Raw genomic sequence first — 26,171 nt, 5'->3', positions numbered from 1 at the left:
TTTCATACTTTTATAATGCTAGTCTTATTACTTTGCTTATCAAATGCTTTATTTTATTGATTATACTCACTTTCATGGAGAAAGGCAACTTATAAATAACATCAATAAATGAAATGTTGACAAAGGTTCAATATGTGTGGAACATTGTGGTTGATCATCATAGTTTGTCCTCCTTTCCCATTCTTTTCCCTCCTGCTTTACAGCTTCATTTATCTTCCAGGTCTCAGAACTTCAGCATTAAAAACAATGGCATCCATGGATTTGGACAAAATAAATTTAGAATTAATTGAGGCCTTATTGGAGTGGATTGTCAGTGGCTCACATTCTTACCCACCAGGTATACTAGGCCATTGTGGCCAGTTTTACTTGTTATTCAATTGTGTCAGATCACAGAAACTAAGTAGGGTCAACCCTGGTAAGTATTTGAATATGAGACCTCCAAGACCATACTAGGGTCATAATGTAGAGGCAGGCAATGGCAAACCACCTCTGAAAGTCTCTTGCCTTGAAATCTTCACTGAGTGTTGCCAGAAGTCAACTGTGAGTTGACAGCAAAAAAAAAAAAATCAGCTGAGAAGGTTGTGTCAGTGTTCTCATTTCAAACAGTCTCACCTTCTGAATGCTACTCTGCTTCTTTTTTTAAAGAAACCAACTTCTTAACATGTCTGTGCCTCTGCCTGCCATTAGCTCAATATCATCTGTCTTAACTAGTAGCCATGTTTCCAGGGCACAGGCAGGGAAAAGTATTTTTTAGCACCTGCTATCTAAATCTTTTCAATGCAGATGCCAGGGGTAGAACCTGGGATTTTCCGCCTGTAAAGCAACATCTTTGAGTCATTGTTGCCAAAGATTGCCTCCAAATTGTATGCTTTGGATTGGTCTTCAGGAGGATGAGCATCCTTCGTTCCACTGAAAGGGGGATCTAAATCCAAATATAATTTATTTGAGCCTTGAACCCATCTACTTGCTTGTAAGTTCTCACCCACCTATGAATTCCATAGGAATAACCCATGTGAAAATTGGCGTGTTGTGTGGTTTCCGGGCTGTATGGCTGTGGTCTAGTAGCATTTTCTCCTGACGTTTTGCCTGCATCTGTGTTTATTCAGAGCCACAGATGCAGGCAAAACGTCAGGAGAAAATGCTACTAGACCACGGCCATACAGCCTGGAAACCACACAACACCCCAGTGATTCCAGCCATGAAAGCCCTCTACAATACATGTGAAAATTAATTTAGAATTGCAGCTTTACAGTTTGGGTTATGTTCTTGAATTGCTGCCTTTTCTGACTGGGCTTTACCATAAGGGGATGAGGTTCAGGAGGCTTCCTTTATTGTCTGTCTGTGCTGGGAGCCATATTCCCATGCTTGGATTTCTTTCTGTCACACAGTTGGTAAATGTATAAGAGCTCTGAACAGTGCCTGCTAAGCCACTTCATACAGGAAGCTCTGTTGGAAAAAAGTAGTCAACCTGTGAGGCTTTTTGCCTGCATACTGGACTATCAGCCCCACATGCATTGCATTGCTTTTCCTACATGGCTATGCTTTGTATGTTGGGAGAGTTAGGATGGTGTAGTGGTTAACCTCTGGTTCAAATCTTTACTCTGCTATGGAAGCTTGCTGGGTGATGTTGGGCACAAATTCTCTGTCTCAGACACAAACAGTCTCTCTATCCCTAACCTATCAGACAGAGTGGTTGTTCTAATGGAAACATGGGGGTGGGGAGAACAATGTTATAAACTGCTTTGGGTTCTAATTGGGGAGAAAACTGGGGTATTGATACTAAACCAACAAAGCTCTCTTGTTAAAGCATTATTAGCCCCCTCTTTCTTCCTTAAACAGAAGAGGAGAGGAAGCCCAGCGAGAAGTTGTGATACACAGTGGGTGCAGCTGCGAGTCACGTTTACGTGCACATGCACCTTCAAGAACAAAAAATGTAGAACAGCTCTTGAGTTCACCAAAGACTTTTCCATTAATCTTTATACCTGCCCACTTCTAGGTGCTGTACTGATATTTTTGCCAGGCTTGGAAGAAATTAAAACCCTTTATAAACAACTGCAATTTAACGCACTCTTCAATAACCGGCACAGCAAGCGGTAAGTCTCTCTCTCTTTTACAAATGTAAGTCCTGTTGCTAAATTTCTGATCTTTATTGAAGTGCATTTTACCTTTAAAATACCAACCATTCTGGGCATTTCATGTGAACCTTTGTTACATTCTTTGTTCATCAAGCCAACTGCATTGGTAAATAGCAGGCCAGAAATGGAGAACGCGCAGCAGGCCATGCTGTTTTAGTGTATTGAATACTGAAGATGAAACATGCCATGTGCAGCCTGCTGGAGATGGCTGACATAAAGTACTCATCCTTGTATATCTACACCTTCCTGGCCTATTGCCCATGTTGACTGTGTGTTGGCTACGCAAGGCTGCTGTGTAAGTTTTCATCAGCAAACTCTTTCCCACTATACCATTTGGAAGGTGGAATGAGCCAGGAACAGTATCTGACATAAATCTCTGGGTAAATCAGGCCAGCCTCTTAAGAAAAGAGCAGGCCACTGACTTCAGTCTTTACTGAGAGGCTGTCTATTGCTACCTTCCAGTTTGTTTATGTACATGTGATGCCTGCTTTCGAAGTTCTTAGATTCTCAGTTCTCTCCCAGTGCTCCTTTCTACACTGTGGGAGTTCTGCATCTAAAGCAGGATGTTAAATCCACACCTTAAAGAGCTTTTTCCTCTGAACCTGAATCGAAAATCTCTTGGTTGTCTTAAACCTAAACTGAGCTGAATTCCTTTTTTAAGCGCAGAGATGAAAACGGACTAACACAAAAGTCTCCTTTGTGCCTTGATGTTTTCTCTTAGCTGTCTGGTTTACCCACTCCACTCGTCACTTTCCAGTGAAGAGCAACAGTGTGTGTTCCTGAAGCCTCCTGAGGGGGTGACCAAGATCATCATATCTACAAATATTGCAGAAACGTCCATTACGATCGATGATGTGGTCTATGTGATCGATTCAGGCAAGATGAAAGAAAAGAGGTATTGCATTGACGATGGTAGGAAGCGAAAGGGTGGTGAGAAATGTTTGGCAGCCCAAGACTTGCTTCTGATCCCACCAGGCATAGAGGCTCTGTAATGGAACATTGTCCAAACAAGCCCACCATATCACAGCTACTGATGTCTTCCTGAATTTGTGCCGAAGACTTTATGACAGAAATCTGAATCCCTAATGTTCCATAGGAGAAGCCAACCCATTACAGCAGTGGCTCAGGCCATGTGAGATCTGAGTTCAAGTCCCAGATCAATGACGTTTCCTAGATTTCAGCAAGTTATTTCTTAACCTAATTTTAAAAAAATCCCCTGCCCTCTTTCTCTTCTGTGACTGGAATTCTCTTTTCCTTGCTGTTCAGTGCAGTTTGTTCTTACTTTCCTTTTAATGCCTGTGGTTTCCAACGCTTCTCCTCCTTTCATGTTTTTCTGCTTCTACAGTTTTTAAAAAAGAGAGCTTTAATTAGCTTGTGCCGGTTGTTGACCACAATGTTCTGACCAAATGCCAGGCTTTATAACCAGTGTAAGGGTTTTTGATGCTTGTTCTTGTTTTCTGCCATCTCTATCCCTTCTCCCTTGTGTGCTATCAAAACTTAAACTTTAACCTGAAGGATTGGGGGGATTTTTTTTAATGAACAAGGTTGAGAATTGCAAAACAATGTACACACATCCTTATAAAACTGTTAAAATAGTAATACAGGAGTACCTGGGACCGTAGCATGTGTACTTCCTATATTCCTAATCTTACTGTTCTAAACACTTTTCCATACTTTCTGCCCTTGTAGATTTGATCCAAGTAAAGGCATGGAAAGCCTGGAGGAGACATTTGTGTCCAAAGTGAACGCCGTGCAGAGGAAAGGGCGAGCAGGTCGTGTCGCCTCTGGAGTTTGCTTTCATCTCTTCACTAGTCATCATTATAACCACCTCCTTTCAAAACAGCAACTGCCTGAAATCCAAAGAGTGCCTTTGGAACAGCTCTGTCTTCGGTAAATGACTTGTCTGTCAGCAGTCACAGCATTCCCCAACATACCCTTGTGACACACCTTGTAGATTTTGGTTTATTCCATGCAGGAAATTAGTGGGCCGGCTAATATCAGAAATTGCCGAAGCGAAGTTTCTCTGATGCTGTTAATGGCAATTGATTTTATTTAAATGAAGGTAGCCTTATTGTACTGGGGTGTTTGGTCAGTCTCTTGTCTCTTTAAAAAACGGATAACCGAGAGGTTCATGATCCTAATAAACGTCCTTGAATATAGATTTCATGAACTTACCAGATTCTGCCATTATGAATCAAGAAAGCCAGACTAGAACAAAATGTTGCAAGTTCTTGGGCAAGTGGAAAATAAATAAGCCCCCCCCCCCCTCTCTCTCTCTCTGGCTTGCTTTCAGAATTAAGATTTTGGAAATGTTCTCCACACAAAGCCTTCACTCTGTTTTATCACGTTTGATTGAACCACCCACGGGGGAATCTCTACGAGCCTCAAAAGTGCGGCTGCAGGATGTAGGAGCTTTAATGTCGGATGAAAAGCTCACTCCCTTGGGATATCATTTGGCTTCCTTGCCTGTTGATGTAGGGATTGGGAAGCTAATGCTGTTTGGCACCATATTCCGCTGCCTGGATCCGGCACTGACTATAGCAGCGAGCCGAACCTACAAGACCCCTTTTGTAAGTAGTGGACCAAGCTATGATGGTGTGTTTGTAGGAATGCTTCCTGAACAGTTAACAAGGACAAGTCCACCTGAGGACCACGAGATGGTTTTAGAGTGGCATGAGAGAAGTTTGTTTCCTGTGATTTCTTTTTCCCCACTGATTTTGCAGGGATGGTTTTTTTGGGAACAATACAAACCCTGCAATAATTGGGGTGAATATACATGGCACAAGCAGTGTTGTCTTTCAACTTGCCTCCAACTCTGCAGTTACTGCCACCTGCCAAAAAGAACACAGCCCATTGGTCAGTTCTCTCAGAAAATAAGAATTACCTTCCTTCATCAGATACTGTGGGGACATCTAGTTTATTGTATCCAACAGTGATTAGCCAGATCTTCTTGGGAGGCTTTCAATTAAGACTTTATAGCATAACCTTCCTTTGTTGTTGTGCTCCCAGTTTTGGTAATCATACATATTCTACCATTTATCTAGGAGGTTCTCTGTGGATTTGCCTGTATTTTTTTAAACTGTCAAGGAATTCCATAAGCCTTATGTATATCTTTAGTAGTGTCAGACCTGAGAGTTAGAGTAGATGTCAAGGGAATCTGGGAATCAGCCAAGGGAATCTGGGTTCAAATTTATTTGTTTGTTTATTTTGTTCATATAATGCCTTGGGCAAACCACTGCCTCTCAGCTACCCTATTTCACAGGAAGAGTAAATAAAATTGTATTTTGTACTCAACAGTAGGATAGGATACAAATGTAATTAAATAGTCATGAATATGTAAACCAGTTTTCTTACCCAAATAGGTGGTCTGTCTTCTAATAATTAATTTAGGGGAATTAGAGGATAGGAGACAGCTTAACAAGAGGTGGGCAGACTTTCAGGGAAGATGAGGCTTCAGCTGGTTTGAGCTCTCTAGAGTTCCCTACTACACATTACTGAAAGGGGCAATTTGCCAGCAGAAGAGCAGACGGGGTCTGACTGTAGCCTCCCCAGGAACTCAAGGAACCTTCAATTTTACAGGTGAATTAGTTTGGGATTGTTAATAGACCCAGGCGTAGTAGGTGTGAGCCAGCCTTTCAGGAGCACAACCCATCCCCCTCCACTCTCTTTTCTCTGTAGTTTCATTTTCCTTGGGGTTTTTTCTTATTTTTGATTCTCTATTCTTTTTTTCTTAAATCTTTTTTATGTTTTTGTAACTTTTTGTGAAAAATAAAAAAACATATTTTTAAAAAAGAGGCAGGTAAGTGTGGGATTTTCCACCAATGTATACCAGGATCCTTCTTTAGGAGAGTGCATCTAGAAATAACAAGGACAACTTTGACTAAAGAATGGGTTTTTTATTGAAAGAACGAAATATTACAAGGGAGTGCAGTGGGCATTTCAGAGAGGGATTTGGTTCAGGGTGATATGTTACCTGTCCAGAAGACCAAGGAGCAGAGAGCAATGCATGACCAGCATGTATTAATGTGAAGAGAAAGAAAGACAATGTTGGGTTAATGGATAAGACCACTACACATAGATGCAGTTTACTTCCTAATTTACAGAGCAAAATGTACCCTGAGGTAATGATGATGAGTGTGCCTCATGAGAACAGTGATTATTAGAACAAGATTACTAGAGGGTGATGCAAATCCCCAAAGATTTCTGAATGGTGCTGCCAAGTCTTAACAGAAAGATACATTAAACACCTGGGTGTGAATCCAATTCCCCTCAGAAATGGTTTCAAGGTGAGGCAAAACGTTGATGGCCTTTTCAGTTGAGGTATGGGTGCTGCAAAGGCATAGTTCTGTTTGGGGGCTGGGGGTATTTTCAGAAGAGAGAGATGACATCCCTGTTGGGATTAGTGGGGTCTGACTGGAGACCCATTGTTCTATAGATGGCATTCCATTAAAGGAGTGGGGAGGAATGGTGAGGTTAGTGCCTGCATCATCCCTCTTTAGGTGCCAGCTGTCTTTTGCCTGGACTCTATCTTGTCCCTGCTGGAGTCATGCTGAACCAAACATTTGAACTGTGTACAACATTTTCATAACTGCCTCTTACAATCATGGAAATATTCTGACCACTAACAATATATTTTCCTGAATTATAATAGGAATGTCATGCTAGTTTGTGCCTTTGGATGCATTTTGCAGCATGTACGTTTCATAATTTTTCCATTTCCTTGGCAGAATTTACTGTGAATCAGAATACTGACAAAACTAAAACATGGTTTAATTTCACTTCCTGTAACCAAATGTCTAACTTTAAAGGTCTCTCCATGGAACAAAAGAGAGGAAGCATTCATCAAAAAACTGGAATTTGCAGTAGGAAACAGTGATTATCTTGCTCTTCTCCAAGCATATAAGGTGAGGAATAAAAACCCTGCTGTACAATTTAGCTCCAAAGCAGTTTTTGTTGTGAGCACATTCAACCAGAAGAAGTAAGGTGGCATAGTAAAATCTTTTTATTTAGGGATGGAGCCTAGCTTCAAGAGAAGGCTGTCAAGCAAGTTTCAACTTTTGCAGACAAAACTTCTTATCAGAAAGCACTTTTCAGGTAAGTTAACATTTTCATTCACTATTGTTTGTAACAGTCCTACACAACAGGACCTGAGGCAGGTAACAGGAAGAAACACTGTGCAAAGATATTATCTGTTAAAATAATGGGGTAGTGGTTAAGAGCAGGTGGACTCTAATCCAGAGAACTGTGTTTGATTCCCTGCTCCTCCACATGAATAGCAGACTCTTATCTGGATTTGTTTCCCCACTCCTATATTACTGCTGGGTGACCTTGGGCTAGTCACAGTTCTTTGGAACTGTCTCAGTCCCACCTACCTCACAAAGTGTCTGTTGTGGGGAGAGGAAGGGAAATGAGTTTTTAAGCCTCATTGAGTCTCCTTTCAGGAAAGGAAGGGGATATAAATCCAAGCTCCTCTTCTTCTTCATTAAACATTTGCAACCTCCAAGTTGCCCCATAAGCAGGCTTGTAATTCCATTCTAATCGCTACTAGATTTGAGTCCAGCAGCACCTCAGAGACCAACAAGATTTTTGGGTAAAATTCAAGACTCAAAGCTGCCTTTGTCAGAAATCAATCACAGTAACGTCCTTCTAAGCCCACTGACTTCCTTAGACTTAGAAATGTGTGTAACCACATTGGCACTGAAGTCTTGCTGGAAGGCCGTAAGGATAGGTACCTGTGAAGAGGTTGTTCCGGTTACAGCAGATTCACACTAGCCTGACAAGGACCTTTGATCTCCGGATGGGAAGCCTAAATGCTTTGAACAAATTACACAAAGGAAGCTAGTGGCCAAACGGTTGTAGATCAGAGAGATTGATTTATGGAGGGGGGGGGGGGGAGAGCAGGAAACGGAGTTTACCTGAGAACCAAAGAGGGAGAACGAAGAAGATTCTGATCCAGGCCGGGCAGGAAAGCAGCTCCTGGCCCAGATCTGAAACAAAACATGCTTGGAGCGATACTGTAGCTGAGAAATCTATGTATTAGAATATTTTCTTATTTTCTGTTTTCCTTTCAATAAAATCTTTGGAAAACTCAGCGGTTTTTGAGTATCTGGAAAAAAACCCAGGATTTATAAGACAGGTGGGCAGCACCCCATCCCTGGTCTTGTGACAGTACCTGCCTTACTTTTTCCAGGAAGTTGTTCCACAGCGGTGGAGCGGCCACAGAAGAAACGTGGTTCCAAGCTGTAACAAATCATATTCTCAAGAATAAGGGAACTTCCGGGAGACCCTGTTGTGGAATACGCCACATGGGTTCATCTTGGGAGAGACCATGCAAAATGTTTCTTTCCCTTGTGTCACTCACTCTTGCCAGATTCAATCCAAACTACTGCAGTTTCTTCAGAAAAGTGGGACAAGGGCTCTTTGCGTAGATGACAGAATGAAAGTGCAGTAAGTTTTAGCTACTCATTATATAGGCTGCTCTAGCAGCTGAGGCTAAGTAAGGTAGTTACATTATCACAATGGTTCTCAACTGGTGGCATGCATACTACCAGTGGTACATAGTGATAGGTTGGACAACTCCAAAGAAGTTTCACTTCCTCGGTCCTCACATCCATCTGTAAGGTTGATGTGCCATCTTCTAAGCACCTTACCTGCCACAGATTATCTATTGATGACCTTTTGACATGCTAGTAGTAATATTTGAATGGTTGCGAACATATAAATGTCCTTGTCACAAAAAAGGACTTTTAATTTTTATTATGGGATATGAGATATGAAAGGTTGAGAACCACTGTATCAGCACACATGATTGCCATCCACTGAACTGGATCAGCCTGCCTGAAAGGTGGGAAAAGATTGGATGGAGAAAGTGTGGTTTCATTCCGTTTCTATCTTTCCATTTCTAGTGTACACAGTCAGCAAAGAATGTATAAGTTTCCATGGCAATGCTTTTCAGGTTTCTACCTTGCAGGAATTCTTCACACATTTGCTAGTCTGCAAAATAATTAGCAAGTTTGCCAGCGAACTCTTGCACATTTGCAAGCTTTTTGTGATGTGTTTCAGGACAGGCACATGGCCCTCCCTGTGAAATGAGAGCAGATAACCAGTGCAGTGGTGTCCTGTAGAGTAAGGTTAGAAAGGCTGAGTAAGGACCAAGCTACATATTGGGGTTTTTAGTAAGTTGGATCCCTGCAGCCACCTAGCAGGAAAAATGGCTTGGGGTGGAAAGGCCTTTCTTTCCTTTATGGCAGTGTTCTGGGCCCACTGGGGCTCTCCTTTATCTTTTAAAAGCTTTTCCCTGGACAAAGATGTAGTTTGGCCCTAACTTATCCATTAGAGGTCGCATAACTGATGTTAAGTGATCTTCCACTGTGGGATATCACTGGATGCAGTTCAGAAGCCTTTGAAAAAACTATTCATATTTCCTGTCCCCCACCACCCCTGTCTTCCCTGTAGGAAATGGCACGTTTAAAAAGGCAGTTCACTGAGCTACTGTCTGATATTGGGTTTGTGAAGGAGGGACTCAGAGCCAAAGAAATTGAGAGGAAGTGGTCTCACAGAGGTGATGGTGTTCTGGATGCTACAGGAGAAGAGGTAACTGGTGAGGGTTGTCTTCTGTTGTGGATTCATCTTTTGTAGAAATGACTGATTTTCTCTTCCTAGTCCAGTGGTTCTCAACCTTCCTAATGCCCTTTAATACAGTTCCTCATGTTGTGGTGACCCCCAACCCTAACAGATGGAGAACACTGATTCAGAGAGTCTTAGGCAACCCCTGTGAAAGGGTCGTTCGACCCCCAGGTTGAGAACCACTGTCCTACTAAGGATTTCTTCCCCTTGTTTTGTGACATGTCTCATCTATTCAGAAAGAGTCCAGGTAATGTCTCCTTCTGACTTCTGCTGACGGTCTCCTCCTCTCTAGGACTTGGAAGACACTCCTGTACTTTCTGGGTTGCTAGAAAATTTTACTGTTCTCTCAGATTGTGGAATCTTCATTGCCCAAATGAGGACCTGATGAAGCAAATATTGTTCCAAAGTAACTGTGTACCTTACTTACACAGCTGTATTATCTTATAATTTTCGGGGTATTCTCTCCCGCATACAAGCATAATTTTGATTTAATTGTACATGTTGAAGGTGGTTTACAGTGAAATCCTAAGCAAAGCAATCAAATCCTATGTGGAACACCTAGGTTTGAGTCCAGTAGAGAACAACAAGATTTTCAGGGTTTAAGCTGATGAGAGTCATGGCTCCCTTTGATCTAATTGAGTTTTGACTCTTGAAAGCTTATACCTGGAATCTCTTGCTGGTCTCTGAGGTGCTACTGGGCTTGAATCTGTTCTACTACAGATTAATAAAGCTGTCCTCTGAAACTAATTCTTTGTCAAGGTACTCAAAAGTGGGGTGGGTATTGCTGCCTGAATGAAAAGTAAGAACAGAGAATAGAAACTATACTTTGCCTATCTAACAAGAAGGATCCCTTGAAGATTGTGTACGTGTGTGTGTGGCTGGGGTGGGGGTGGGGGGTCCCTGGGCAAGAGAAGTCCTTGCCTGGTTCCAAGTTGATCTCTGATCCCAAAGGGTGGCCAAATCCAAACGCTTGGGCAAAAGAGCCTTTTTAAAAAATGCCTCTTGAACCATTGGAATTTGAATTTGGGAGGGGAAAAATGCAGTTTTGTTATCTCTACAAGGGCCTGTTAAGAGACTGGTGGGGTATGTGCGGGACTTGATTGAATTAAAATGAACAAAGGAGTAGCTTGGGCAGTTATAGAAATCAACCCAATTAATGTCTTGCCTCTCTGGGGAAGACAGGATACCTGCTTTCGTTCAGGGTGTACTTGATTAGTTTACTACTCTTGGAGTCCACTATTCATAGGCATTGGCTGGGTAGAGTCAAAGTAATTGCTAGGCATCCCAGACAGGCCTTTAATAATAGGTGCTTTGGGGCTCTCCAGGGCTTGGTTGACATTTTATTTCCCCTGAATGTATTGCTAGTTTTGAGGTTCTCTTTAATGGCAAAGAATATGCTTTCCAGTATTGGGGAGGGACCCTAGTGTCTGTTTTCCCATGTCTGATACACCAGGAAACGACTTCACAGTGGGGGCTTTCTTAGGGGCTTATCCTGGTGAGGGGGAGGGGTGCCTTCTGGATGACACTGGTAATACTGAACTATATGGTGCAAAAAAGCAACTTCATGTGTCCATATGTATTGGGAACCAGCATCTTGTTATGTGTGCCCCAAAATTTCTATCCTATGGCCTGGGGTGCTAGTTCTGTCTTGTTGCTTTTTAATCATAGAAGGTAAAAATAGTTGCAAAAAGAAATACAGATATACACATAACTGTACTTATGTAAAATATCTGGGCAAATGTCTGTTGTGGGTTTTCTAGGCTGTGTGGCCATGGTCTGATAGTTTTTGCTCCTGAGGTTTTGCCCACATCTGTGGGTGGCATCTTCAGAGGCATGTCACTGTAAAATATGTATCTCTCTATGGCATCTGGGCAAACATTCAGTAATTCAAATAAGAGGGGGAACTCATAATGATGGACGTTACCTTTAAATTGGACCTTTCAAAATATTACAGGTAAATGTGTCAGCTAAACTAATGCAGTTTTTCTTCATGGTTCCAAAACTATCTCTGTGCACATAGAAGGTAGAAACATTCTGAAAAGACATGAAAACTGGGTTTCTATTATATGCACATGGAATTTCTGTTAAAGCAATGGTTACTCGGGAGTAGGCCACCTTGTAGAATGCAATGCAGAAACAACTGATAGACACACAGTCAATGGTGCTCTAACTATCAAAGTGCTTCGCCAGACAACAGGTGTTTTCAGGCATACTCCTCTGAGTTTTCTGTGCCAACTATATACAAAACAGGTACCAATCAGGTGTACGGTTCTTATCAGTGATGCACACATTACTATCATTGCACACAACACTGAATTTGCACTCAGCACAACGTTCATCTGCAAACCAGACTCTAGCATTTTCTTTACATTGCAGGCCAATGCCAACTCAGAGAATGTCAAGTTGATCTCTGCCATATTATGTGCTGCACTGTATCCCAATGTAGTTCAGGTAAGAGGATAGTTTGCTCTCACTGTGTGCGCTCACATGAACATTGCACTGGGTCTCTCTCTTCCCCCACCCTTTTCAGGTCACTTGTTGTTTGTTTTATGCTGAGTGCCTGTAGGCTGAAATGCTTGTTCTTTCCCAAAGGTGGAACTGGTTTTGTTTGGGGAAGCAGTCTGTGAGTCCTGCACAGTAGCAACAGCAAAACAGTAGCTCAGCAACAAAGGCCAAATTCCAAACAGTTCTAAAAACAAAACCAGAAGGTGGTGAAGAAGCCTGAGGTGTACCTCTGTGTTAGAGAACGTGCAGAGCAACCTTAAAGCATGCAAAATTCTGCTTAGGTTGGAATCCATTACTCCACAGGTGTCAAACTCGTGGCCCTCCAGATGTTATGGACTACAGTTCCCATCATCCCCTGCCAGCATGATGCTGGCAGGGGATGATGGGAACTGTAGTCCATAACATCTGGAGGGCCACGAGTTTGACACCTATGCATTACTCTGTGTCCTTGTACTCCAACAAGCTTACTCCCTCTTCGACATGACATCCCTTCAAATATTTAAACATAGCTATCATGTCCCCCCTTGACCTACGTGTCTAGACTAAACATCCTCAGCTTCCTAAGCCTCTCTTCATAGGGCATAGAGTCCAGACCTTTTACCATTTTTGTTGCCCTCCTCTGGACCCATTCCAGCTTGTCAATATCCTTCTTGAATTGCGGTGCCCAGAACTGGACACAATATTCCAGGTGTACTTCTTACACCAGTCCTATAAAACTGGCGGATATTGCTATCACTGTATTATATATGGAACTCTGAGGCTTAGTATTATTTATTTAAAACATTTCTCTGCTGCCTGACCACCAAGCAGAGTTGCCAGAGGGCCAAACATCAAACTGTTAAACATTTAAAATAAAGAATATACAGAATAATTCAGTAAAAACTTATGAACATAAGTAATACCATAACGTGGGAGGAAGGTCAATAACAGTTTTTTGGGGGTATGACAACCAAAACAAAAAGCTTTCATCCACTGTTAGATGAGAACAATGGAGGGGGAACAGATGTACCAGAAATATCTCCTGTGTAGGTTCTTACTGTTTGTGGAAGAACTCATGGGGGGCAGGGGGATTGTTTTTTCTGATTCCCTCTCTAGCAAACTGCAGTTCTCTGCATTGCTCGCAAGGTGCCTCCTATCCTCAGAGGCTGCTTATGTGATTGAATATGTAGTGGGAAGGGAGAAAGGGGAAACACCTGTCCCAGGAAATCATTCCATTCAACGGGTTCAAACACCATATTTAATGTACAAAATATTCAAAGGGACAATAACAAATGCTTGTATGTTTGCAAGAAAATATTCAAGCACATAGTTAAAGCGTTTTTTAAATTTAAAGCATTTCTGTGGTGCCTTCCATTAAAGGCATCAAATGTCAAAATGCTAAAACACTTAAAATATTAAAACATTTAGAATAAATGTGTATAAAAGATTTAAACAATTCAGTAAAAACATGTAAGCGTACAAAACACATAAAACAACTAGGGAGGATAGTTATTGGGTATTCCAAACAAGACAAAATAGTCTTGACTCACAGGCAGAAGACGGTAGAGGAAGACTGATGAATCTGCCTGGGGGTGAGTTCTGAAATTTTGGCACCTTTATCAAAGAGACCCTTTCTTAGGTTACTAATCATCTAGTCTCAGATGGCATGAGCACCCAAAGCACAGCCTCTGAAGATGGCCATAAATGGTAGTTTAATGTAGATGAACGCAGTCCTTGAGGTACACTTGTCCCAAGCCATTCGTGAATTGGGCCCAGAGGAAAACTGAGAATCAGTGCAGTGGAACTAGATGTGAGTGATGTGATCCCTATGACCTACTCCAGTCAACAATCTGTATACAGCATTCTGTACCATTTGTAGCTTCTGATAGTCTTCTGTGGCAGCCCCATGTAGAGTGCATTGCAGTAATCTAACACAGGTGTTACCATGGCATGCATCACAGTGGCAAGATTCTTTACGCACAGGAAGGGCTGCACCTGGTTATTTCTGCCACTGCTTGTTTATCCAACTGGAGGTTTGGTTCTAGCAATACCCCCAAGCTATGAACCTGCTGCTTTAGGGGGAGTGCAATGCCACTCTGAACAGAAGAGAACCAGTTTCCTAGATCAGTCTCCTCCCCCCCCCCCTCCCCACCAGTAGCATTTCTGTTTTGTCAGGATTAAGTTTCAGTTTCCATTCGAAAACTGCCTCCAGGCACCTGGTCAGTTTCTGCAGCCTCCTTAGGATCTGCTAGGATTAAAACATAAACTAGTAGAAGCAATAATGACTGTGATATGCTCAGACTCTTCAGTTCAGACTCTTTGGGGCTCTGTTAGTGCCAAAAGAAACCCAGCCGCCATGGCATGTTTTAAAAAGATAAGTGAGGGGCTTAGTCTGCTAGAAGCAGCTCCTCCTGTGCAGTCCCATTTAAAATGATGGGAGTTACTTATGAGTAGTTCTGTAACTCTCTTCTGTTGTAACCATTTTAGGTGAAAATTCCAGACGGGAAGTATCAGAAGACCAGTGCAGGAGCTGTTAAGATGAAACCAAAACCTGGAGAGCTGAAATTTGTTACAAAAAATGAGGGCTATGTCCACATTCATCCATCCTCTGTAAACTATCAGGTGATTTTCCACCCCAGTATTGAAATCATTGCATGCTTACACTGTTCTTTGTGTAATCTGTGTAGAAAGCAGTCAGTGGCACCTGGTGCAATTCCATATAAACCTGAAAGCCCTCTGGTTATTGGCCATGTATATATGCAGATGTCTGCAAATGCCAGGACTCCTCCCTCCTATTTCTTTTACTTTACCCACCTAAGGCTTTTTCCAGTCCCCCCTGCCTGGCTATGCTAGGCTGGCACAGAAAAATCTTATCAGAGTAGACTGTGTATATTATGCAATTAAAATTATGTCCAGTACAACAGTCACGATTTTAGTTATACCTCTTAAATGTGTGTTTTGTCTGTCACATGAAATCATTTGGGATTCAATGCTTCAGACCAGGCACTTTGAGAGTCCCTACTTGGTGTATCATGAGAAGATAAAAACCAGCCGGGTGTTCATTCGAGACTGCAGCATGGTGTCGGTCTACCCACTGATCTTGTTTGGAGGAGGCCGTATTAATGTGTACCTCCAGAAGAACGAGTTTGTGGTTTCCCTGGATGACGGGTGGATTCGGTTTGTTGCAGCTTCACACCAGGTAAAGAAACCAGCCAAAATTTGTGAGGGGGATTTTGAATGGGGAAATGATCCAGCAAGGACGAAGTGGGGGATACTAATTCAACCTTGTACAGCCATGAAGAAAACATATTACAAGGTGCCCAGTGCACACACTTCTTGAACATGCAAGCAGAATGCTGACTAACTGGGAAGTCCTGTGGAAGGAGAGGTCAAAGCCAGCATGCTTAAGGGTCCTGTGCACAGTACAAACCACATCACCCGGTTGGGTTGTAAACCGTGAATTATTGAAATCATAAGATCTGGTAAGCCCTCTCAAGCCACAATAGTCACCCACGCACACCCCATGCCAATCTGGGCTGCAGAGCTTGCTGGGGGCTCATTAGCCCCTTCCCCCAGAACCTGGCCCAACCAAGTCATGTTTATGTCATATCTGGCCCTCATAACAAATGAGTGTGTCACCCCTGACGTAGACAAAGAAAGATGAAGCGGGATAGGCTGTGATTTGTGTGGCATACTCCTGTATATGCATTTGTGTGTGCATTAAGAAAATGTATTGTGTTTTCAGGTGGCAGAATTAGTAAAAGAACTTCGGAGTGAGCTTGACCAGCTACTCCAGGATAAAATAAAAAATCCCAGCATGGATTTATTCACCTGCCCCCGTGGATCTCGTATCATTAGCATGATTGTGAAGCTTGTGACAACACAGTAACTTCAGCTACAGAGGATTTATTACAAAGACTGACCAGCAACACTTGCTTGGAAGCAGAATCCAGGGAACATGGATAGAAGCACCACTGATCATTGTAGGGTGTGACAAAGCGGCTAAAGTCACTCAAGAGGCAGATCCCAAAGCCACTACAGAGTTCAGGGGGCTAGAGAAAAAGGTAGTTGACAAGTGGAAAAGCTTGTGTATTTTAATGCAACATAAAGCATTTCTTTACTAAAATTACCCTTCTCCAAGTAATGAAAAAGTTGAAGATTGCTCTCAATAATATGGTTATTTTCCCCTCCTCTAAAGCATGCCAGTCCTTTTCCTGTTAAAGAAACTGTTCGTATGTTGGTTTAGCTTTGCTCTTACAAAAGAAAACTGGAACAGATAAATTTCCTTTATTCTGCAAACAAGATAAAAATCAATCCTTGCTTGCAATATTATCATAGGATTTGAAGTAGGCAGATTTGCAGTGGGAAATCTATTATTAGAGTTTGGGATCTGCAGCAGGGTTTTATCAAAGGTATAAAGTCTCATTTCCTGAATTCAGGGCACATTCATATGTATGATCATCTAGGAGAACTGGTAGTCCAAATGTGGGCAGGTGGGGTATATGTGGCTTAGGTATGGTGATTAAGTTATCTGATTGCTGATCGGCTGAAGCCTCTTGGACAAAGGCTGGGCAGTGGCTTGATGGGTTTCCCTGGGCTGGTGATTGATTTCTGTAGGAGGTTATATTTTGAAGGAGGCTCTGGGCCTTCAGGATATTGTCTGGATTACTCATTAGCCATGGATTTGAAGGAGCTGTAGACAAACCACCTTTAATCAGTGTGCTTCCTGGAAACATTCCAGCCATTGGAATACATCTAATTGGGGATGTCCAAGGGAATTCCTGCCAGTTTCAAGGCACCCTCTCTTGATATCAAAACTGGCAATAAAGTTAAAGGGTCTTTTGAGATGATCAAATGCAGAGGTCTCAGGCAAGAGGCAACTTCATAGGTAACAGAGAAACCTTGGAAAAAGGGTATCTTCCACCTGCTCTCTGACATGGTACAGAACATTCTTCTCTTGTCATTCTGCTGCATGTGTAGATCTGATAAGAGAACCCAAGCAAACCATGAAAGGGCATCTGCTAGCTCATCTTGAGTCCATGGGTTCTGAACAAGACCCAGGCTTCCTACAGGAGTTGTTCCGAAAAAAATGGCTGATGAATTTCAGAACAGGATTTACTTTAGTACCGTTTCTTATGCTTTGTAGCCTTGGGCAGCCTGGCAGCTTTTTATACAACAGGCCCAGTCCTCTGGCACACAGCGCAATTACATTGATGAATTTCAGTAGTATGACAATAAATTTGTACCTAATAATTCTATGTAATAAAGACTTGTCTTTTGGGAGGAAAATATCTAAATGAGTATGCAGTTAGTTCTGGTAATAAAAATTGATCAGTGTATTGTCAGAAAATCTACTGTGATTTTTTATCACTTGTGTTGTACATTGGTTGAAATGGCAAGTAATGAGCTCTACAAATAAATGGTGATCACTAAAACAGATTTTTTTACTACTTTATTTTGCTTGAAATGTGACACCTGCATATTGTGAACCATATCAAAAGAAATTCAGCACTTCATTCAGCATTGCTTGTCTTGACAAAGCATCAGCCTCTGACTCCTAACACTTGCATGGATTTGCACAACCTAAGTGATAGATTCCTTCTTTTTAGCTGATATAATAGCAAGTGCTCAGAAGTCTGAAGGGATACTGCAGTAATGTATAGCTCAGGCCTCTCTTTTTTCCTTTTTTTTTTTTTTTGCATCAGCGTAAGTACAAGGCCAATTCACTCCATCAAAACTAGACATTTGACTTCGGTTGATGAGAGCTCAGTAGCCCCAAATACCACTGGTGTGATCATATGAAAAAGTGGTGTTCAGAAAAAAATGAGCCTTAAAGCCAAGAGAATAATATGCTCAGAGTCTCATTGTTCCAAATGCATTCTTTCTTTGCCCTCATGTTATGACAAGCTTTGACCCTCACCCAGCATACTGATTGAATTGTTCTGTTGATGCTCAAATAGTACATGCTGCTGGTAAGGAGGGCAGGGTTTAGAGGACCAGTAGATCCATGATAGGTACTCACTCTTATGTATTGTTTAAAAAATCTATACATTTCTGCCTCTTTTCACCCTTGGATCAGGGCCTTGGTTCTTTGTCTGTTGGGATCAGCAGGAATTCAACAAGCCTAAACCTGATTCTACACAGCATATTTATAACGAGTTGCAATCGTTATAAACAAATTTATTTTCCATTTATAGAAAGGGAAAATGAGATCATTTATAATTATTGTAACTCATTATGCTGTGCAAAATTGACTTAATTTCTGTTAGTAAACAAGTGTACAGTCAAATGGTTAAAACAACCCTCACAGACTAGCTTTGCTCCAAAGCACTAATCTCTCTCACACACTTTACCATTAAACTACCTCAGAAGATCCAGTTACTGATTTTTCACATAACAGTACTAAATGTATATATAATGGGTCATTTCTCTAAGTGGTTGTGCTAGCTTGCCACTTTAACATAAAAGAAAAGAGCCTCCTCTCAAAACACATTTACATAATCTTTGGTTTACTAGCAGAATTACAAGGCTCATTACTGTGTCACGCCCAACAAATGTTTCATATCTTTAGATGTACCTCTTACTGGTCAATACAAAGCCAGTATCAGCGAGAAAAGGCAGAGCATAGCACGTGCAGGTATCTCTCATTCACAAACTCTAATTGAACCTGCTTGATGCACTCGTTTGAATATTTAATGATGGATCGTGTCTGGACTGCTTCAACAGAGACGATGCATAAATATTTCATATAAGGATGACTAGAGGTTCCAGTAGCTGTGATATTTTTCTTGGGATAGTTTTCATATAACAAACCTGCAAATCATTTTTTTGTTGAAGGACCTGTTCCAGGATCCCAAAACGAAAAGAGAAAGTAGGCTATTATGTATTTAAAAAGTAGCATGCCAGATCTTCACTTCAATAGTGCCAAACATTATGACAATTTAAAGGCAGACCTACTTTGGAGAGAAAAGGCAGTGAGTTGACTCTACAAGTAAATTAAACTTTCCACTCCCTGAGAACTATAACTGACATTGCTGACGTGCAAGATAACCCTGTATCAATCCTTGTATTCTGGACAAAATTATTTCATTGGAACTATGGCAGTCTTCTGCCCGATAGGGTGGGTCAATAGTTAATACTCCTGCAACACACAGTGTTTGTGACTCTCCTTGCTCTTTCACAGGAATATGGTTTGTCTCCAGCCAATCCTTCAGGCTGGTCTTCTTTCTCTCCACCTCCTCTTGACTATACCTTTGCCTCTCTTCAGGCATGAAGAGGTGTGCGAGTTTCTCTTTCATCTCGTCACCTGCTTCAGCCACTATTTCAACATCTTGCACAGCATGGCCCAGGACTGCTGAAATGGACATTTTTCCATTCTCAAGAGGATGCGCCAGAAGAATGCTGCCAAGAATAGGGATGCAAAGTCAGATAAGGAGCAAGATCTCTTCACTCTCTTCCCCCCCGCCCCCCAAAAGTTGTATGCTAACTCAGTCTTTTATTGTGAATTGTCTTTGAAGCCTGTTGTCAGGCAGAAAGGTGGTATATCACTATTTCTGTAAAGGCAGGAAAGAATGCCGATAAGAACATAAGAACAAGCCACCTGGATCAGACCAGAGTCCATCTAGTCCAGCTCTCTGCTACTTACAGTGGCCCACCAGGTGCCTTTGGGAGCTCACATGCAGGATGTGAAAGCAATGGCCTTCTGCGGCTGTTGCTCCCGAGCACCTGGACTGTTAAGGCATTTGCAATCTCAGATCAAAGAGGATCAAGATTACCAGCCATAAATCGACTTCTCCATAAATCTATCCAAGCCCCTTTTAAAGCTATCCAGGTTAGTGGCCATCACCACCTCCTGTGGCAGCATATTCCAAACACCAATCACACATTGATGAAGAAGTGTTTCCTTTTATTAGTCCTAATTCTTCCCCCCAGCATTTTCAATGGATGCCCCCTGGTTCTAGTATTGTGAGAAAGAGAGAAAAATTTCTCTCTGTCAACATTTTCTATCCCATGCATAATTTTATAGATTTCAATCATCCCCCCTCAGAAGTCTCCTCTCCAAACTAAAGAGCCCCAAACGCTGCAGCCTCTCCTCATAAGGAAGGTGCTCCAGTCCCTCAATCAACCTCGTTGCCCTTCTCTGCACTTTTTCTATCTCTTCAACTGCAACTGCAACTTGTCCCACACTTGTAGAACTAAAACCTATCTATGGCTTCCTTCCAGAACTCCTTGATGGGGCTGCTACATGGAACCAAGGCATTGCAGGTGTGTGTGTGTGTTTTAAACTGTACTACCTGCTTTGGAAACATTCTGAAAAACTTTCAGAAATGAGAGCAGCACTCTCACACTGAGGCTAACCCTGACTTGCACCAGTAGACAAATTCCACAGTGCCTTGAATTAATGTGTGCCCCCCCCCCCCAATCTTGTTTAGCTGTCCTATTTACAAAAAGATCAGGGCAAAGAACTCAACTCCTGTATTCTGTTGGTTTCTGGCCAATTTGTTACCTGAATGTTAGAACTCTGTGCCCATACTACACCAGCCATTTTTTCACAGTAGAGATACACTGCTATCATCCCAGTAACAATAGGTTAGATCAGTTTTGCAGATTATGTTTAAATATGTTTTTCTGGTGATAGTTCTTTCCATTTTGGTGAAAATAAATTTCAGCTGATGTTTTGTCACAGATTTCATACTTGTGCACAAGCCAGGCTCCAACTTACTTGGCTGATACTGGGTCAACAGTTAAGACCCATCCTTGATATTGGTGTTTCTCAGCAGCCAGAACTGTGACTTCTTTATTCATGTATGTCAGCCATTCCAAAGGAGTTTTCTTCTGCCACTCGCTCATATTTCCGACTTGCTGAAACTAAAGCCAGGGGGGAAGGGGGGAGGGAGGACTAATTAAAAAAATGAAAAGAGATTTCTGTTGCAATAAATCAGAGTCACAGCTAGGCAACTGGGCCAGAAGAAACTTAGAGCAAGAGTTTTACCCACATCAGTGTTTCCCAGATCTCTGGAAGCAGAAGTAATCTTTTTTTCTTGAATTAAGTTGTTAGCATGTATATACGTACCTCCCTCAAAAGTTTACTTTTAATACATGAAATAATGATGCCTCATGATTGGAGAAGTCTACTCTTCATGTCTTCATACAAAACCACTGAATTACTTCCAGATTGGAAGGGGATGAGTCCATAGCAGTGATATGCATAGCTAAGTAGTAAATAAGCAACCCTTCCAAGAACAGCTGATGGAGCAAATGCCTGTTCAGTAGCAGAGAGCATACCAAAAACAATGTGGCCTACTCTAGGAGCAAGTGCTTTGGGTTTAAAGCTCCCTTAAGTAGCACCTTGAAAAACTGATCACTTTTCAAATTCAGCACACCCAAAGATGGACATTCACAGTTAAACAAACCTGTTTAAGTTGGGCCTTTATTTTAAAGTAGTGAATAGTTGGTCCTGATTCAGAAAAGGCTTAAGTGCTACTTATGGATACGATGCTGTGCGCACATACTTTCAATACAAGGGAATAAGTCTCATGGAACTTGACAAGGTTCTTCTCAGAGTAACAGGTCCTGCTGCACTTTTTTTGCCATCAAGTGACAGCTGACTTAGAGTGATCCCATAGGGAAGTGATGGAGAACCTTTTCAAGACCGAGTGCCCACATTGCAACCCAAAACCCACTTATTTATCGCAAAGTGCCAACACAGCAATTTAACCTAAATACTGAGGTTTTAGTTTAGAAAAAACAGTTGGCTCCAAGGTGTGCGTTACTCAGGAGTAAGCTTGGGGTTGTTGGTGACTTTGCTTTGAAGTAACCCTGCAACTCTTCCAACAGGTGAATCACGACCCTAGGAGGGTTTACTCAGAAGCAAGCCCCATTGCCAGCAATCGAGCTTACTTCCAGGTAAAGGATTACAGTTTAGTTCTTCACATGAAAATCAGTGGGGTTTAACAGTGCTTAACAAGGTTACCTACACTGCTTCCTCAAAACTAGATCTTAGGTTTAATGCTAATAATCAAGTCCAGCGGCCCAGGCCAGCCTAGATGTGGGGGGGACTCTGCGCGTGCCCACAGAGAGGGCTCTGAGTGCCACCTCTGGCACCCGTGCCATAGGTTCGCCATCACTGCCATAGGATTTTCAAGACAAGAGATATTCAGAACTGATTTGCCGTTGCCTGCCTCTGTGTCACAAGTCTGGTGAATTCCTTGGTGGTTTCCCATCCAAATACTAGCCAGGACTAACCCTGCTTAGCTGCTGAGCTGACTAGCTCAGACTACTACCCTGATCTATTAGAGCATAGGTGTCAAACTCGCGGTCCTCCAGATGTTATGGACTACAGTTCCCATCATGCTGGCAGGGGTGATGGGAACTGTAGTCCATAACATCTGGAAGCCCATGAGTTTGACACCTGTGTATTAGAGCAAACACACTTCGCTCCCAGAGATACCCAGAAGCAGCTACCCAACCACATCTATTACAGCGCTATCCTATGTAGAACAGTTTCAATCTACCCACATCGGTTTCAATGGGGGTAGGCTTATAGGATGACTTCATCTTAAGAGACAAGCTCAAAGGGCAATCAAGTGGCTAATTAAACATTTTAAAGTTATATTTTCTATAAAGTAACTGGAACAATATTTTTTAAAGTCTGTAATTATACTGATGCAAATACTTTTTTTAAAAAAAGGCAAGTACTTGTCTGCATGCTTAAGCTGGAAAACTATCAGAGGGAAAGGCTGTGAAGAGAAGGGAGGTCCATAAAAGTCCACCAAGTTCCTCCTTTAATAGTGCACAGAATGATGTTTTCGACACAGGCTGTGCTTAAAACGGATTCTTTAATGCTTATAAACAACTATACGTGGGCACTAGGATCAGAGTGGAGCATTCCACTTAAAAGACCCAGGAAGAAGTGACATATTAATACAGAAATCTCCTGACATCTTTCAGTGAGACAGGGTCCATTTCAAATGGTCAAAACTCTTCACTTGCATTACCTCCGTCCTGCCAACAGCTCTGTACGGTAGATCAGTTTTGTTGTCTCTATTTTGTAGGATGGGGTTTGGATTGCTTTGCTCCTCAGTTCAATAAGAGGGTGGTGCAGATTTAAACTTTTTCCCACAGCACAGTTTTTCATACTTGAAACTGCCAGGGAAGATACCTGCATACATTTCCAGGACCAATAGCAGGTTTGCTGGTTCATTTCAGGCAGCCAAACAGAGGACAGAAGGTTTAGGAAGCAATCCTAAACAGTTCCACACAGAAGTAAATCCTGTGCAATTCAGCGGGGTTTATTCCCAGAAAAATGTCTTTAAGGTTGCAATTTTAAACCTCCTCCCCATCCACCGTGGTTCTGATTCAGGTAGCTGGGCAGTTAGGATCTCCAATTGGCCGTGCTGGCAGGGGCTGATGGGAATTGTAGTCCATAGCATCTGGAGTGCCAAAAGTTCGCCACCACAGCGACTTGTTCGGCTCTTCATCCTAAACTCACACAGGATTGAAGCATCAGCTACTTTTACCCTCACTGACTGACAGCCCAACAATCTTAAAGCAATAACACCATTTTAAGCTGTGCAATTTGGAAGAGTCGGTCCCAATTTACTAAGCGTCATTACTTATGAGAAACAATGGGTTTCTCATAAGGGTTGGGGTGTCCAATTCTCCCATTAGAATCAATGAATTTGCCATATTCTTAATTATCTGTGTCCGGAGCCGGCGTCCCAACCCAGGCCAGCGTCACTTACCCCGAGGAAAGGCACCCGCGGCGGCGCGGAGGCTGCAGGAACGACGAGCGCGGACTCCGAACGAGCTACGCCAGTCCAGGAAGCCGCCGGAGTTGGAGGGAGGCCCAAAGACATCGGCCTAGAGAACCATCGGGCAGGGCAGGATTCTCCCCGGCCGCCGGCGGGAGGCCTCGGCTCGTAGCGCGGGGGGTCCGAGAGAGAGTCAAGAAGCCGCAGGAACGGACCCAGAGGCGGCCTCGGAAATGTCCCACGCACAGGACAACGCAGCCCGACTCGGCCACGCCCCCTCTTCCTCGCGCTTTGAAGGGGAAGGCGGGCTCCCGGGCCGGGGGCCAATCCGCGACGGGCCGGGCCCGTCGAATCGCCCGGGAGCCAATGAGAGCCTCGGAACGGGGAAGCAATCCAGGAGGAGAAATAAAAGAAGCAGGAGGGAGTAGCGGCGCGGGAGAGGAGGAAGTACAGAGCTGAGCGAGTTGGTGGCGATAGGAGGAGGCGTATAGGGAGCGCAGAGGGGGAAAGACAGGGTGAAGGGAGGCAGCGAAGGCCAGGCCAAAGACATACTGGGAGACTCCAGGCCCAGGCCTTTCACTTAGCCCTCGAGATCCTGCTCCCGAACTGGCTTAAAAGAGCGGCCTTGCAGGAGAGGTGGGGCGGATGAGAGCCTCAACTCGGGGTTGGCGCAGGAGGTGCTCCTCAATCTACATTGTGATAAACCTAAGGGAATGCCTCCTCCTTTAGTATAAGGGAAATCCCTCAGTGTCTACTATCCAGACTTTAGACAAGCAAAACTTGCTTTTGTACCAATATTAAAGCATAAAGATAATAAATCCTGTAGGCCTCTGAATGGATATGATGAAGTGGAGACAGAACTGATGAAAGGAGAATTCTGTGAAAAAGCACATCTGATGGCTTCTCAATAGTTCTCAATATTTGCCACTTGCAGTAGAGCTCTGAGTTCTCACATTGCATAGAGTTTCTATCTGGCTTGACATGAAATAGGTGAGGTGATATTGGGTGCAAGCCTAAGCAGGTGTATTCAGAAATAAGCCCCATGTTATTAAATGGGGTTTATTCTCAAGGAAGTGCTTTTAAGGATTGAAGCTGTTGTCTTAAATGACCAGTCCCAGATAACTTGGGAAATATAGCCAGGAGGTTCTGGAGGCTACATTTAGGCTGCTACGTAACAGGTTGAAGTCCAGACCCCCCAAGGTGGCATGCTCAGAAATGCGACCTGTTCCACGCACAGGGCTAGCTAGGCAAGCGGAGATACAGGGTCTCAATGTGTGGATGAGAAGGTGGTGTAAGCAGGGGCGTACCTGGGCAAACTGGCGCCCGGGGACAAAACCTGAGTTTGGCCCCCCCCCCCCCCCCGGCCCGGCGTATGGGCGGCCACCCTCTCCCACCATGACCAAACAATGATTTTTTGTACCAGCTCACAAAACACCCCCCACTCCCATCAAAACATACATGGCTCTCTCCCCACCAACTCTTTTCCTAATTTCCTAATCACAACAACCCTATGAGGTAGGTTGTTAGCCTGAGAAACAACTCCAAGCCAGTGCAAGTGGGTATTAAGCATGTAAATCTCTCACAAATCACCCCCAGCAAAACATTTACCAAACAAATGTCAGCATCATCTCTCACAAAACAACTCCAGTGGAATCCACCCCCAAACAGCATCACTTTCAATGGTGTTAAACTAGGGCAGGGGTAGGGAACCTGCAGCTCTCCAGATGTTCAGGAACTACAATTCCCATCAGCCTCTGTCAGCATGGCCAATTGGCCATGCTGGTAGGGGCTGATGGGAATTGTAGTTCCTGAACATCTGGAGAGCCGCAGGTTCCCTACCCCTGAACTAGGGAGTTCAGATTCTTCTTTTAAATCTACCTTAAAGGGAGAATCTGGGGTCCCCGGTTAAAACAAAATTGAAAGTGATGCTGTTTGGGGGTAGATTCTCCCCCACCCTGAAACAGCATCACTTTTGAGGGTTGGAGATTCAGATTTATTTATTTATTTATTTATATTTCAAACTTATAGGCCGCCTCTTCCCCAAGGGGCTCGAGGCGGCTTCCAACATGGCTGTTCTACGACAGCAACTCCAACAACATGAATCAACACATTTAAAATCCAGCAGCAATCATATACAATTTAAACAATAACAGTAAACCAATAAAACGGTAAA

At 42.9% G+C, this 26,171-nt stretch overlaps 2 protein-coding genes across 6 annotated transcripts in view; one reads left to right on the top strand and one right to left on the bottom strand.

Moving 5' to 3' along the window:
• The window catches only part of DHX57 (DExH-box helicase 57), a 41,194-nt gene extending 23,514 nt beyond the window's left edge, over window positions 1–17,680 (top strand). For all 4 annotated transcript variants that reach the window (XM_048481759.1, XM_048481750.1, XM_048481741.1 and 1 more), the window contains 12 exons: window positions 221–337; window positions 1,997–2,093; window positions 2,857–3,030; window positions 3,825–4,025; window positions 4,429–4,705; window positions 6,944–7,039; window positions 7,146–7,229; window positions 9,591–9,728; window positions 12,138–12,212; window positions 14,733–14,867; window positions 15,244–15,444; window positions 15,991–17,680. In XM_048481759.1, coding sequence (XP_048337716.1) covers window positions 221–337; window positions 1,997–2,093; window positions 2,857–3,030; window positions 3,825–4,025; window positions 4,429–4,705; window positions 6,944–7,039; window positions 7,146–7,229; window positions 9,591–9,728; window positions 12,138–12,212; window positions 14,733–14,867; window positions 15,244–15,444; window positions 15,991–16,134 — 1,739 coding nt within the window. In that variant the 3' untranslated portion in view covers window positions 16,135–17,680. The remainder of the gene's footprint in view (window positions 1–220; window positions 338–1,996; window positions 2,094–2,856; window positions 3,031–3,824; window positions 4,026–4,428; window positions 4,706–6,943; window positions 7,040–7,145; window positions 7,230–9,590; window positions 9,729–12,137; window positions 12,213–14,732; window positions 14,868–15,243; window positions 15,445–15,990) is intronic.
• GEMIN6 (gem nuclear organelle associated protein 6) lies at window positions 17,669–24,276 on the bottom strand. 2 transcript variants are annotated; one of them, XM_048481782.1, is made up of 3 exons: window positions 23,990–24,276; window positions 20,968–21,113; window positions 17,669–19,646 (listed from the first exon to the last, which is right to left on the bottom strand). In XM_048481782.1, the coding sequence occupies exons 1-3, from the start codon at window positions 24,101–24,103 to the stop codon at window positions 19,265–19,267; spliced, it is 642 nt and encodes a 213-aa protein (XP_048337739.1). In that variant the 5' UTR covers window positions 24,104–24,276; the 3' UTR covers window positions 17,669–19,264. The 2 variants fall into 2 exon arrangements, with proteins under 2 accessions (XP_048337739.1, XP_048337749.1); XM_048481792.1 differs by lacking the exon at window positions 23,990–24,276 and adding an exon at window positions 23,243–23,644.
• Window positions 24,277–26,171: the final 1,895 nt, after the last annotated feature.

The sequence above is a fragment of the Sphaerodactylus townsendi genome, linkage group LG01 (genome assembly GCF_021028975.2).
Source record: "Sphaerodactylus townsendi isolate TG3544 linkage group LG01, MPM_Stown_v2.3, whole genome shotgun sequence".
Lineage (NCBI taxonomy): Eukaryota > Metazoa > Chordata > Lepidosauria > Squamata > Sphaerodactylidae > Sphaerodactylus > Sphaerodactylus townsendi.
This window is presented reverse-complemented; position numbering and strand designations above follow the sequence as displayed.

Excerpts from the sequence above, each read along its gene's own strand:
- GEMIN6 (XM_048481782.1), bottom strand. The coding sequence starts at position 24,103 with ATGTCTTTGGGCCTCCCTCCAACTCCGGCGGCTTCCTGGACTGGCGTA. Across the intron at positions 21,114-23,989 it reads CGCGGGTGCCTTTCCTCGGG|TTTCAGCAAGTCGGAAATAT; the intron begins GTAAGTGACGCT and ends CCCTGGCTTTAG. Across the intron at positions 19,647-20,967 it reads GTTGACCCAGTATCAGCCAA|CATTCTTCTGGCGCATCCTC; the intron begins GTAAGTTGGAGC and ends TATTCTTGGCAG.